This window comes from Scyliorhinus torazame, chromosome 4 (assembly GCF_047496885.1).
Source record: "Scyliorhinus torazame isolate Kashiwa2021f chromosome 4, sScyTor2.1, whole genome shotgun sequence".
NCBI classification, from domain to species: domain Eukaryota; kingdom Metazoa; phylum Chordata; class Chondrichthyes; order Carcharhiniformes; family Scyliorhinidae; genus Scyliorhinus; species Scyliorhinus torazame.
This window is the reverse complement of record NC_092710.1, coordinates 237,214,696-237,228,293: the sequence shown is the minus strand read 5'-3', so window position 1 is coordinate 237,228,293 and position 13,598 is coordinate 237,214,696. Positions and strand designations below refer to the sequence as shown.

Sequence of the window (13,598 nt, the reverse complement as noted above, 5' to 3'; positions counted from 1 at the left end):
CAAATGCAACATAGACGTCAATGCCTGGGAAATCCTTGCTCAGAAGAGACCTACTTGAGGTACCTCCTGATTGAAGGGACACAGTTCTTCAATGGCACCCGGCGGGAAGAGGAGGCCCGGAAAAGGAATACCAGCAACTTAGAGTTCAAGAACTGATCCCACCTCCTGGAAACACCTACCAAATGTGCGGTTGAAGGTGCGCCTCCAGGATCGGGCTCATCAGTCACGCAAGAACCCACAGAACCCATGACCTTCAACACGGAGTTTCTTAGAAGGTCAATCATACCTGTTAGTGAGTGATTGCCGAAGAAGACATGAATAACCTCAGGAATTGTGATGCTCTGCATCACGGCCCAGCAGTCCAGCCAACTGAGTGAACCAATCCCTAACAATATAATGTATACTTCTGATGTTAACTCCTTGTCCAGACCTCCCCTCTTCAGCTGTAGTCATTCTGAAGTCTGCTGAAAGAACATACGGATGAACCAAATCTTCATCTTCATAACGCCCACCCCAAATAAGCGCTTTCCACATGTGAGCAATTCGAGGATCGAGTTCCCGCTTTTTTTTAAACTTTCAATTTAAATTCACGCGCGGCCATTGCAGGCGTTCCCGCGCAGGCGCGTCCGCACCTCCCCCGCTGACCGCGGGACCGCCCTCTGCCTGCCGCCCGGGCAACGTCAGTTCCGGCAGCGAGCCGCGCTTCCCCGGATGTTTGCGGGCCGGATTAACCCCGGAAATGCCGGATGAAGCCTGTGGGAGCGGAGCGCTGCAGGAGTCGCGGTTCGGCCTGGGCAAAATCCGGCTTGTGTCACCGGCGGCAAATTCCAGCGGCCGAGTGAGGCGGGCGGCCGGGCGACCTGGGCCAGGGGGCTGGGGTTGATTACCGCGCCAACCCCTCCCCCAGTGCTGTCTGCAGGGATGTCGGCGGAGATGATCGATAACCCGCAAGCGCTGCACTTCGAGGAGATCAGCTACAGTGAGATCGATGTGGAGGAGGTGAGACAGGGACCGGGGGTGGAGAGAGAGAAGCAGAGCCCTGCGAGTGGGCGGTGTGGGGAGGGAACAGAGCGGCCCACAGCCTGGAGAGGGGGGAAGGAACCCTGGCCTCAGCCCCCGGGCCTGTCCTCCTTTAAGGAAATGGGTTAAAGTCCAGCGATGAACATTTAGTCAGGCTGTAAACAGGGTCCTCAAAGGTACATCCTGTTCCTGTGCAATGTTCCCCTGGTAATCTCGCTCTCTAACGCACTGCATTAGTGTGAGGAGTTTCCTTTTGTAGTTTTTATTTTAAATAGTAATTTGAAATGTTTGTTCCTCCCACTACCCCGCCCCCAGCATAGAGCAATAAGCAAAACATGTCCGTACAGTTTGAATTGGTCAAGTGAGGCACATAAATTTATTTTGATCCTCGTTATATATGTACTTTTTAAAAAACGAGATTAGATTGGAATAAAATGAGGTAACCAGGACAAAGAAAAACTATTCCAGGATGTTCCTTTGTGATTTTCAAACTGATTTCACCCCCCCCCCCCCCCCCCCCCAATAACTTCGTGTCCAGACCATCCTGTGGTTGTCTGTTTTCTCTAACGCGCTGCTGATTAATGCGGGGCAGCGAAGAGTTTCCAGGATGTGATGAGCTTTGCTGCTGCAGTTATTCCAGGATTCTAAAGCTTAAATGTTTGCTGATTAACATGTAGGCTACCAACAAGTCGTTTGTAAGAATGCTTTGACTAAAATGTGTTAAAGAAAACTCCAGTCCTTTACATAATCAGAAACAACACAGAACTTCAATGCTCCATATGTAACAATACAAACATCCCAGCTTTGGTTGACCTTTTTAAATGATGCAGTGTCACAATATTGCTGTGACTGGATTTGTAATGCATTCGCATCTCCCTCTGTTAGTGAACCAGCAGAAATTCTTCAGTGTTGTTCTGGTCCTTTGTACCGCTCAGTCTGCATGTTTTGGTATGAGCATTTATCTAGTGTACTGTGTTGAGTGAATGATGAATATATCTCAGTTAGCAGAGTTTATTACTGTGTGAATTACGTAACTTGGAATAAAAGGAAGTAGCTTACTTGGGAAGACGAAAGCCAATTAATTTGCTTTTGTAATTATGCTATCTCAATCCATGAGAAAGTCCAGTAAGACTCAGAGTTTTGGGAGAATTGCATAATATGTGTCATATTGGAAGTATGAAATGATTTTTGCTTAAATAATGCTGGATGCAAATTATTGGCTAAAAAAAACTTCATTATAAAAAGGATATCCTCAAGTTCTAAATGTTTCAAATAATATTGAAATATTTTAAAACATGAAAAATGATGGTATAACACAATACTGCAGAGCCCCATCCAATCCTTACCCAATGTGGACTTCCAGCAGAGGTCTCTGCAAAGCAGTCAGGACTGTTTCATGTTCTGTTCCTAATTCAGGTGCACTCAAGTAACCTGAATGCTGTCACCTCCCTTTCAATCAAATAGTTGAATTTAGTTGGGCGTGTAGTTTAAGAATGTGATTTTTCTTGTATGTAAATATTAATGTTTTTGAATGCATTTAATCGAACAGTGTACAAAACCTCATTTTGGTTTGAAAAGCCTATTTGCCAAAATACTAAATGATACTCTAAATTTGCTATTGGTGCTTCATACTCTATAGTTTCAGATAATTAGCTGAAGTTGTTTAATACATCCGATTTGAATGCTCACATTGTAATACCAGCAGTATGTGTGTACAACTTCGGTTAAAAGACAAATGTGTTACTGAGTTATATCAATTAATGGAGTTAGGCAACAGATCAGCCACAATCTCATTGAATGGAGGGACAGGTGCGAGGGGCTGAATGGCCTATTCCTGTTCCAATGTAATGTTATAAAGAGAGATACTTTTTGTTACTAGCCTTAGAACTAGGTAGAGGGAGACATTTGATGTGACACATCCAGTGACAGAAAATTGTTTTCCAGGAAATTCCATCCATAATTATTTTTTTGTGATGCCGATTGAGGAAGATGTACACAAAATGTGCTGAAGCTTTCTCCAGTTAGTAGTGAGAAAGCATAAAATTGTACAATGCAGTGATCTGAAGGACAATAATAAATCTGCAAATTTTCACGATTGGAAGATTCAGTAATGATTTTCAAAAGAGAATTGGATCATTATCTGAAGAGGAAAAGTTTGAAGGGCTGTGGGGAAAATCAACGGAGTTACATGAGGTGAATTATTCTTGCAGAGAGCCGGTACAGTCATCACAAACTAAATGGCCTCCCTCTATGCTGTAACAATTCAGTAATTCTATGATTTATCATTTAGGGTTATGGGAAATTTAGCAAACCACACTCTTTTTAACACTCTACATACAATGCATACCTTGAGAGTTCTTCATTTTGCAATGGTATAATTATCACATGACAATGTAAAATAAATTATAATCTGAAGGGAGGAAAAGGAACAATAGTGTTGTCTTTTGGTCTTGTGTATGTGATAAATTCTACCTGACGGTATTTCTTTTTAGAATTATATGATGGGGTGTTTTGTGTAATGATTTATGAACTACATTTACCTTATGTGAAATACATATTGAGCTACAAATTAGTTGTTGTATAAGAATAAAAGTTAATTATTAACTGATTTCAGCAATGTGCTTCATATTGGTGTTCCGACTGTACACCTCAAAGCAGAATTACTTGGGATAACCCATTTAGATCAATTGTTCTGACAAGATAACAGTTAATTTTGTTAATTTTTGTTGGAATGATAAGAGAAAGTTTAAAATACACAATGTTTTTAATATTCCACTTGTTTTGACGATATGCATACACAATATTCCAGTAACCGATTGTTAAAATCTCATAGTACTGGTGATGTCACATACCTTTGGTTGCTGTGTATTTCTATCCATTTAGTATTTGACAGTTGTCAAAGAGCGCTGGACCATACACTTTAAGGATGCGTTTAACTGCCCATCCACCATAAATGGGGGAGCTGGAGACGAGCTTCTGGACTAGTCCAAATGCAAAATCCTCTGTTGGTGAAGTTGGCATACCTCCGATTTCTACTCTCAAAGTTACAGGGTCAGACGGGAGAAATTTACAAATCAGATATAGTAATTTCACGCTGGAATACTGGTCAGAGTCACTGATTGTGATGATTAGACTGACCTCTTTGATGAAACAAGCGATGTGAAGCAGAGGTGTATCATGGCCCCTGTGTTATTCATTAAACTCTGCTGTCGTATTTTCTGGACGTTTTGATGGAATATGCATCCAATTCAGAATAGATGGCAATTCCTTCAACCTGAGGCAACTGAAATCTTCAACTAAAGTATCAGAAATGATATGGGAATTGCTACTTGCTGGTGACTGTGCCCATGTTTCACATTTTCAAAGCGACAGACAACTACTATAGGCTAACCACTAGCTAAAGTAGGAAAGAGATATCTACCAACCACCACCAAATTCTGACTATACCCCACCTACCATTACTATCAATGACACAAACCTGTAGGTAACTATACCCATCTCGGAAACACAATTTGCAGAAACATTTCCATTGACAGCAAGGTGACAAATAGAATTCCCAGAACAAGCTCAGCATTTTCTTCTTTACGCAAGAGCCTATGGAGGAAACAAGATATCAAACTCGCAACAAAACCTGCTGTGTACAAAGCTGTGGTAATACCTACCCCTAAATGCCGTGTGACATGGAATACCTACTCCTGAACAGATTCCAAATGAGATGCATTCAGAGAATCATGGGCAAGAAATGGGAGGGCAAACTGTTCAACTCTGAGGTACTTAAAAGAGTAGCAGTTTCTAATTGAAGCAATCATCAGCTGATGGTGTGGACTTGCAGCATGTAATACTGACGATAAAATCTATAAAGCGGCCGCATTCACTGTTTATAAGGTAAGCCACGGTTGTAAGTCTGCTTGAAGGTGAGCCTCAGGAAATGTAGCATGTGCACCAGAGTCCTGGAGAACAATGCAAAAGAGAGCTACCTGTGTAAGAGACATTGTTTCCTTCGAACAGCAAAGAATGCAGGCAGCTAAGGATTAAAGACAAGCTAGAAAAATGGCAGTCCTGACAAAATCAGACAGTTCATCCTCACTTTCATAGTGGAAAGCAGTACCTATCTGCAACTGGACTCCACAGCCACGTTTGAGCATGCAACAGGCAACTCTTACTACTTTTGATAACAATGGGAAACCAGTGAACAGACAATGGTACTTTAAAGTGTGCCTACCAGTACAGGAGCAGAAGGGAGTAACTTGTGTGGATTATTGACAGCTATTTTTTTTGTGGAGAAATCCAGTAGTGGAGTTCTCACACTCCTGCACCTTTCCAAATTAGAATTAAGGTTGCAGATCAGAGGCTTGAGTGGCTTTGGGCAACAGCTTTGAATTTAAAATGGACATTGGTTTGATTTGGGTTACAACACTCTGCAGCATCAATGGGATTTAAGTCTTGAGATTTGCTGACCATCTCGATGTGATCTGAACAATGTTGTAGCATTTGCTATCATACTGACATTCATTTCTTAAACTCCTGCATTTGCATTAAGGAGAATGCAAGTCTGGAGAGAAGTGCTTTATGTTCTGCATATTGGTTACAAAAATATATTATTTAGCAATATATTTTGTACTTTTGGGACAAGAACACCAAGTGATATCTTGTAATCTGTTTTCCTGGATTTAATCTGTATCAGATTGTGTTTGGTAGTCCAATATGATGAAATATCTCTATCACAATGAATTGAGCCAGAGAGGGAAGGCAACTGCTCCTCTGCTTCAGCAGGAAATTCTAACTAATTTTTTAGGTCGAAATGTATTTCTAAATTACATTTCTTAACTGGAGGAAGTAGCATATTGAATAAAAGACACCGTTCTAAACTTTCTTTTTCCTCTTGTAGGTATGTCCTGTTTTAGATTTTTTTTAAAAACTACAACAGTTCCATGTCACTTAACAGCAGGCCTTGAGTCTGATTTCCAAGTATGGTACAGTGCAATGCTCTGAAAATTTGTTTGTCATTCTTAATTTTTAAAAATTCATGGGAATGTGGGCTTCCCTGGCTTGGTCAGTATTTATTGCCCCTTCCTAATTGGTCTTGAGAATGTTGTGGTGAGCTGTCTTCTTGAACCGCTGCAGTCCATTCTCAAATACCCAAACTGGTATATTAGCGCTGGTATTTCTTTCAAATTTTTTTTTTCAATTAAGGGGCAATTTAACGTGGCCAATCCACCTACCCTGCACACCTTTGGGTTGTGGGGATGAGACCCACGCAGACATAGGGAGAATGTGCAAACGCCACACAGACTGTGACCCGGGGCATGGATTGAACCCAGGTCATCAGTGCCAAGAGGCAGCAGTGCTAACCACTACACCACCATGCCGCCCAAAGCACTGGTATTTATGCGTGTAACATTTTATTTTCTCAGCTGTATGATCTTGAGCGACTTTGTGTTTTCAGAAACACTTTCCTATAATACAAACAGTTTACTTAATTTTATTCACTTGCACAGACATATATCTTTAAGCAGTAAATCATTAGTTGAAGGTTGTCAGCATTATGTAGGATGCAACATCTCTACTATGCTGTGTCACAGAATAGTTGGACATGGAACCATTTTCATGGTTCCCAATCACCTTGTGAGCGACAGAGAGCCCAAGGTAAATTTAATTCCCCACTGGTTTCCTTTTGTACACCGGCTATCGGTCAGTTGCAATGTGGCATTCATTACTTTCTCAATTGGAAAATAGCATTGAGAAAAGCGAGAAAAAACTTTTATGAAATGCTTCATTACAATAAATACGTATTATCTTGTTGTATGTTGTCCTAGCTTTTTGGAATTGTGTTTGAAAACCAATCTTTTGGTAAACAATTTGTTTTGGAATAACTTGGAAGCAAGAAAAATTAGATCGATTTTGTTCATTACTAGTAATAGACAATTTGGAAGTTTTGTAGCTTTTATCTTTGAAGGGAATTGAGTATACTTTTGCTTTTTGAGTTTTAGGAGTTTTTCTACCTTGACGCCCAAGATTTTGTGTTTGTAATTGAACTTCAAGATCTATAAACCCATGTACTTGAAGCAAAAATAGGGGACATCATCCTTTAGTGTGTAAACTTTGCAAACTATATATGAACCTTCATTCTGAGTCTTGAATGTATCTGGGTTTTGTGGCAAATATTTTGTAAGAGGGATTCCAAATGTGTATGGGAAATAAGTTGCGGTTTGCATGACTTATTCTATGATTTGGATATTTCCTGTTCGTTCTCCATCTCATTTACACCTGAGTGCCGGAATTGAACCTGGGACCCTGGCGCTGTGAGGCAGCAGTGCTCACCACTGTACCAATGCGCTGCCCCGATTACAGGGCAAAAAAAAAGCTTTTTATAATTTCTTATAATTGCACCAGTTTGGGCATTTCATTTTCACCAGGAGATCAAGGATTATTTGTGATATTTCAAGAATTGTACTGAGTTTGTAGTTCACTCATCTCCGCAGTACCCTGCACTCCCACCGCCGCCTTCTCCCAAACAGCCAAGTTGATGCTCATTTATAAAGTTACTTAACAATCTTGTTTGTGAGGCCATATTTTCTGTTACTTCCATGATCACCATGTTTTGCTTTTCAATGTGGCTCTATCGCAATGCTGAATTAGGGCACAGCACCAATTAAGCTGTTTGAAGCAAGAGATTTCTTCTCTGGCAGTTAACTAGACACACTAGCTCATTCAAAATAAATATATTTGCTAATCTTGCCTTTTATTTGGTGGCATACAAAGAAATTTCATGTGAATACATACAATATAATAACCTTCTATTGTCACAAGTATGAAGTTACTGTGAAAAGCCCGTCATTGCCACATTTCAGCGCCTGTTCGGGTAAGCTGGTAGGGGAATTGAACCCGCGCTGCGGGGCTTGTTCTGCATCGCCAACCAGCTGTCAAGCCCACTGAGTTAAGTGGACGATTTCTGTGCAATGACTCAAATCTAACCAATGGGATCAGCTGTTAGGAAAAGGTGTTTTAACTGAGTAATTGTGGTATTTTAACAAAGCTGGTAAGATGGGCATATTCAGAGCTGCCTTCTCTAATTATCTTTTGCTAGTGTTACATAATCACGGGGACACCACAGCCTGCCTTATTGTAAAAACTGTTGGACAGCCCAGAGTTCATTTGTTGTGTAGGAAATCCTCAATTCAGCTCAAATAAAATAATCTGTGTGTAACTGAATGGGTTAATCACCCAGTCAGCCAAAAGCTAAACTGACATTTTTATGGCTTGCTTTCAAAGCACATTATGGAGATGTGTTCTGTTTCATATTAGCCATCTTAAACCTGTTTATATTAATGACTGGGAGGGAACAAAAAGATGCAAAACTTATTGAGACAATTATAAACGCTCCATGTTAAACCCTCAATAAAATCCGAGTTATTCGCTAAAAAAATGACCATGATTACTGTAAAGATCCAGCCATTTTTCTAATGTTCTTCAGGGAAATGAACCAGCCACCCTGATCTGGCCTACATGTATTTCCTTACTTTACTGTTTCTAATTTGCCAATGGCACTCTGAGACTAATCTTCATGCAGCTGAGGTGATATTTAGAATTGGAATAAAGGCACATTGGGTACCAAATTATATACTTAGATGTTGCATAGTTTAAAAAAATCATAGGCTGATTTACTCAGCAACACTACAGGGAATTCATCAACAGTGTTAGATATGAAATGCATCTAATACACTTTTTCTATCACATTCCAAAGTAAAGACTAAAGAAAACAACAAATTCATCAACACAGGACAAAGTGATGTATGAACTCTCTTGTTGTATGAACTTACTCGATGTTTTCAGCTTTTTAATTGATTTTTTAAAAAAGTTTCATTTTCAGCAATGTTGTGAATTTGTTGGCAGGACAAAATCTCAAACAACAAGGTCTTTGATTTTGCTGGGCTCACTGGCATGAGGGCAGTTAAGAGCCTTCTCTAAAAGGACGAGTGAACCAGTGGGTTTTTACGACACCTGATGGCAGTTTCCTCCGTTGTTGAGTTAGCTTTTCACAATAAGATGAACTGTGATTCTGGAACAGTGATAAGAGATAACTAGCGAAGGCAGCTATGAATATTCACCACATCTAGGTTTGCACTGAGTGCTGAATTTGGGTGCATCTGAGTGCTATAGTGAGAGTTTAGTGACAGGGATATTAAGGGTTCATTTTTTATCTAAAGTCTAGTCTTTCTTTCATTTAGTTAATTAACTTAAAAGTTGCTGTTTGGGTTTAGAAGAAGGTGAGTTTTCTATCAGCATTAAACAGAGGTTCTACTTGCAGCTGGAGCTTGTTAATTAGTTAATTGGATTAGGACAGTTCTCAGAGGCTAGAGTCAGACCGTATATAGGTGAGCCAGCTTACAGTGCTGACTTTGTTTGCACTGAGTGCTAGGTGAGGAGGGAGCAAGGTGCTCCTTTCATTTCCTACACCCTCAAAGAGCGTGAAGGGAGCCGGGTGTTTACAGAGTGCAGCTGACTGGGAGCAGAGTCAGAGGGCAGAGTTCCAAGGTTCACAGAGCACCTACATTCTGTAAGGTGTTGTTTGTTTTTGTGTTTTTTAATTTTTAAAATTTTATTTTTTTGTGTTTGTTTTGATTTTTGGGGGGCAGCAAGTTATCATTGTATCATTTCGCAGAATCACCAATTTTAGAGGGTTCACTTGGGAGAGTAGCAACAGTATATATATATATATATATATATATATATTTTTTTTTTTTAAAGGGCCTAACGGGTGTTTAATCCTTTTTTCCCATTTAAATTTCTTTGTGAATTCAGATCAGAGGGGATAGAGGCTAGGGCAGTTGCATGCTCCACCTGTAGGATGTGGGTGGTGAGGGATACCACCAGTGTCCCCACTGGATACACCTGCGGGAAGTGCACCCAACTCCAGCTCCTCGGAGACCGCGATAGGGAACTGGAGCTGGATGACCTACAGATCATCCGGAAGGCAGAGGGGGTGATAGAGAAGAATTACAGGGAGGTAGGCACACCCAAGGTACAGGACAATAGTAGCTGGGTTGCAGTCAGGGAAAGGAAAACAAACGGATGACCTACCGGGGGAAGGCCCTAGCGGCTCAGAAGGGAAGGGGGGAAGAATAGAAAAGCAATAGTGATAGGAGGCTCAATGGTTTGGGGAATGGATAGGAGATTCTGTGGTCGTGAACAAGACTCCCGGAAGGTATGTTGCCTCCCGGGTGCCAGGGTCACGGATCGAGTCTACAGGATTCATAAGGGGGAGGGGGAGTAACCAGAAGTCGTGACATAGCTAAGAAAAGGGATGAGGATCTAAAAAGTGATTTTAGGGAGTTAGGTTGGAAGCTAAACAGCAGGACGAGCAGAGTAGTGATCTCAGGATTGCTACCGGTGCCACGTGCAAGTGAGGCAAGGAACAGATAGCGAGTGCAGCTGAACACGTGGCTACAGGGCTGGTGCAGGAGGGAAGGCTTCAGATATGTGGATCATTGGGATATCTTCTGGGGAAGGTGGGACCTGTCCATGAAGAACGGATTGCACCTAAACTGGAGGGGCACCAATATCCTGGGTGGGAGGTTTGCTAGAGCTCTTTGGGAGGGTTTAAACTAGTTTGGCAGGGGGATGGGAACCAGAGCTCTGGATCAGAGGACAGGGTAGCTGTTGAAAGGCAGAAATAGTATGCAGCAAGTCTGTGAGGAAGGATAGACAGTTGATAGGACAAAGTTGCATTCAGTGGAATGGGTTAAAGTGTGTCTGTTTCAATGCAAGGAGTGTCAGGAATACGGGAGATGAACCTAGAGCATGGATCAGTACTTGGAACGTGGGAGAGCATTTCGGTGACAGTGATCACAACTTGACCTTTACCATAGTCATGGAGAGGGATAGGGGAACAATTGTTCTTGGGGAAATGCACAACAGTAATGTGGGGGTTGTTTAAGGAACACTTGCTGTGAGAGCTGGATAGTTTCGTCCCACTGAGACGAGGAAGGAATGGTAAAGTGAAGGAGCCTTGGATGACAAGAGCAGTGGAGCTTCTAGTCAAGAGGAAGAAGGAAGCTTACGTAAGGTTGAGGAAACAAGGATCTGACTCTGCTCTAGAGGGTTACAAGGTAGCCAGGAAGGAACTCAAAAATAGACTAAGGAGAGCGAGCAGGGTGCATGAAAAAACCCTGGCGGGAAGGATTAGGGAAAACCCCAAGGCATTCTACACTTGTGTGAGAAATAAGAGGATGATCAGAGTGAGAGTAGGGCCGATCAGGGTTAGTGGCGGGAACTTGTGTCTTGAGTGTGAGGAGATGGAGGAGGCCCTAAATGAATATTTTGCTTCAGTATTCGTTAGAGAGAGGAACCTTGTTGCTCATGACAACAGTGTGAACCAGGTTAATAGACTCAAACGGGTTGATATTAAGGAGGAGGATATGCTGGAAATTTTGAAAAGCGTCAGGATAGATAAGTCCCCTGGGCCTGACGGGATATACCCAAGGTTACTATGGGAAGCAAGGGAGGAGATTGCTGCGCTGTTGGCAATGATCTTTGTGCCCTCACTCTCCACTGGAGTAGTACAGGATGATTGGAGAGAGGCGAATGTTGTTCCCCTGTTCAAGAAAGGGAATAGGGAAATCTCTGGGAATTGCAGACCCATCAGTCTTATGTCTGTGGTGAGCAAAATATTGGAAAGGATTCTGAGAGATAGGATTTATGATTATTTAGAAAAAACATAGTTTGATTAAAGATAGTCAGCATGGCTTTGTGAGCGGCAGGCCATGCCTCACAAGCCTCATTGAATTCTTTGACGATGTGACGAGACACATTGATGAAGGTCGGGCAGTGTATGTGATGTATATGGATTTCAGTAGGGCATTTGATAATGTTCCCCATGGTAGGCTCATTCAGAAAGTTAGGGGGCATGGGATACAGGGAAATGTGGCTGTCTGGATGCAGAATTGGCTGGCCGAAAGAAGACAGCGAGTGGTAGTGGATGGAAAGTATTCCGCCTTGAGGTCGGTGACCAGTGGTGTCCCACAAGGATCTGTTCTGGGACCTCTGCTCTTTTTGGTTTTTATAAATGACTTGGATGAGGAAGTGAAAGCGTGGGTTAGTAAGTTTGCTGATGACATGATGGTTGGAGGAGTTGCAGATAGTGTTGAGGGTTGTTGCAGGTTACAATAGGCCATTGACAGGATGCAGAGCTGGGCTGAGAAGTGGCAGATGGAGTTCAACCTTGATAAATGTGAAGTGATTCATTTTGGAAGGTCGAATGTGAAAGCTGAATACAGGGTTAGAGGCAGGATTCTTGGAAGTGTGGAGGAACAGAGGGATCTTGGGGTCCATGTACAAGGATCCCTCAAAGTTGCCACCCAGGTTGATAGGGTTGTTATGAAGGTGTATGGTGTGATGGCTTTCATTAGCAGGGGGATTGATTTTAAGAGCCGCGAGGTTTTGCTGCAGCTTTATAAAACCCTAGTTAGACCACACTTGGAATATTGTGTCCAGTTCTGGTCGCCTCATAGGAAGGATGTGGATGCTTTGGAGAGGGTACAGAGGAGATTTACCAGGATGCTGCCTGGACTGGAGGGCATGTCTTATGAAAGGTTGAGGGAGATAGGGCTTTTGTCACTGGAGTGGAGCGAAGAAGGCAGAGAGGTGACTTGATAGAGGTGCACAAGATGATGAGAGGCTTGGATAGAGTGGATAGCCAGACACTTTTCCCCAGGGTGGAAATGGCTGTCACGAGGGGACATAATTTTAAGGTGATTGGAGGAAGGTATAGGGGAGATGTCAGAGGTAGGTTCTTTACACAGAGAGTGGTGGGTGTGTGGAATGCACTGCTAGCAGAGGTGGTGGAGTCAGAGTCATTAGGGACATTTAAGCAACTCTTAGACAGGCACATGGACAGCAGTAAATTGAAGGGGTGTAGGTTAGGTTGATCTTAGATTAGGATAAATGGTCGGCACAACATCGTGGGCTGAAGGGCCTGTGCTGTACTGTTCTATGTTCTATCTTACCAAATTTGTTGAGAACACCACAATTACTGAATTAAAACCCCATTTCCTGACAGTTGATCCAATTGGTTCGATTGTAGATTCAATTGCCGTGAGTGCAGCCACTTCAAATATTGTATGTATTCACAAGAAATTCCTATGTATGCCAATTGACATGTAACATTGGTAAATACAGTTACTTTGAATCAGTTAGTGCCTCTGCTAAACTGTCAGATGAAGTTTTCAATTCCATATGTTTTATTAATTTAATTCAAAATCCACCAGCTGCCATGATGGGATTTGAACCCATGACTTCAGAGCATTAGACTGGACCTCTAGATTACTAACCCACTGGCATTCCCACTATGTCACCGTCTTTCCATTCACTGTGCCCTGAGGAAAGCCAGAAGTGACACAGCTGAAGAAATTTCCCCCAAGCATCAATGATAACAACATGAACTGCCCATCTTGTCGACGTCCATGACAGTACCACATCAGATTCATCAATAGCGAGAGGGCCCACAGGAGTCCATTAAACCACTTGCAACTTCAACCTACTCAAATAATGAGGAGTCTACCACTGCAATTAGACTTACA

General features: G+C 42.1%; 1 protein-coding gene across 2 annotated transcripts in view; it reads left to right on the top strand.

Moving 5' to 3' along the window:
• The first annotated feature begins 713 nt into the window (after positions 1-713).
• The window catches only part of map3k7 (mitogen-activated protein kinase kinase kinase 7), a 226,774-nt gene continuing 213,889 nt past the window's right edge, over positions 714-13,598 (top strand). For both annotated transcript variants that reach the window (XM_072499501.1, XM_072499500.1), the window contains exon 1: positions 714-999. In XM_072499501.1, coding sequence (XP_072355602.1) covers positions 922-999 — 78 coding nt within the window. In that variant the 5' untranslated portion in view covers positions 714-921. The remainder of the gene's footprint in view (positions 1,000-13,598) is intronic.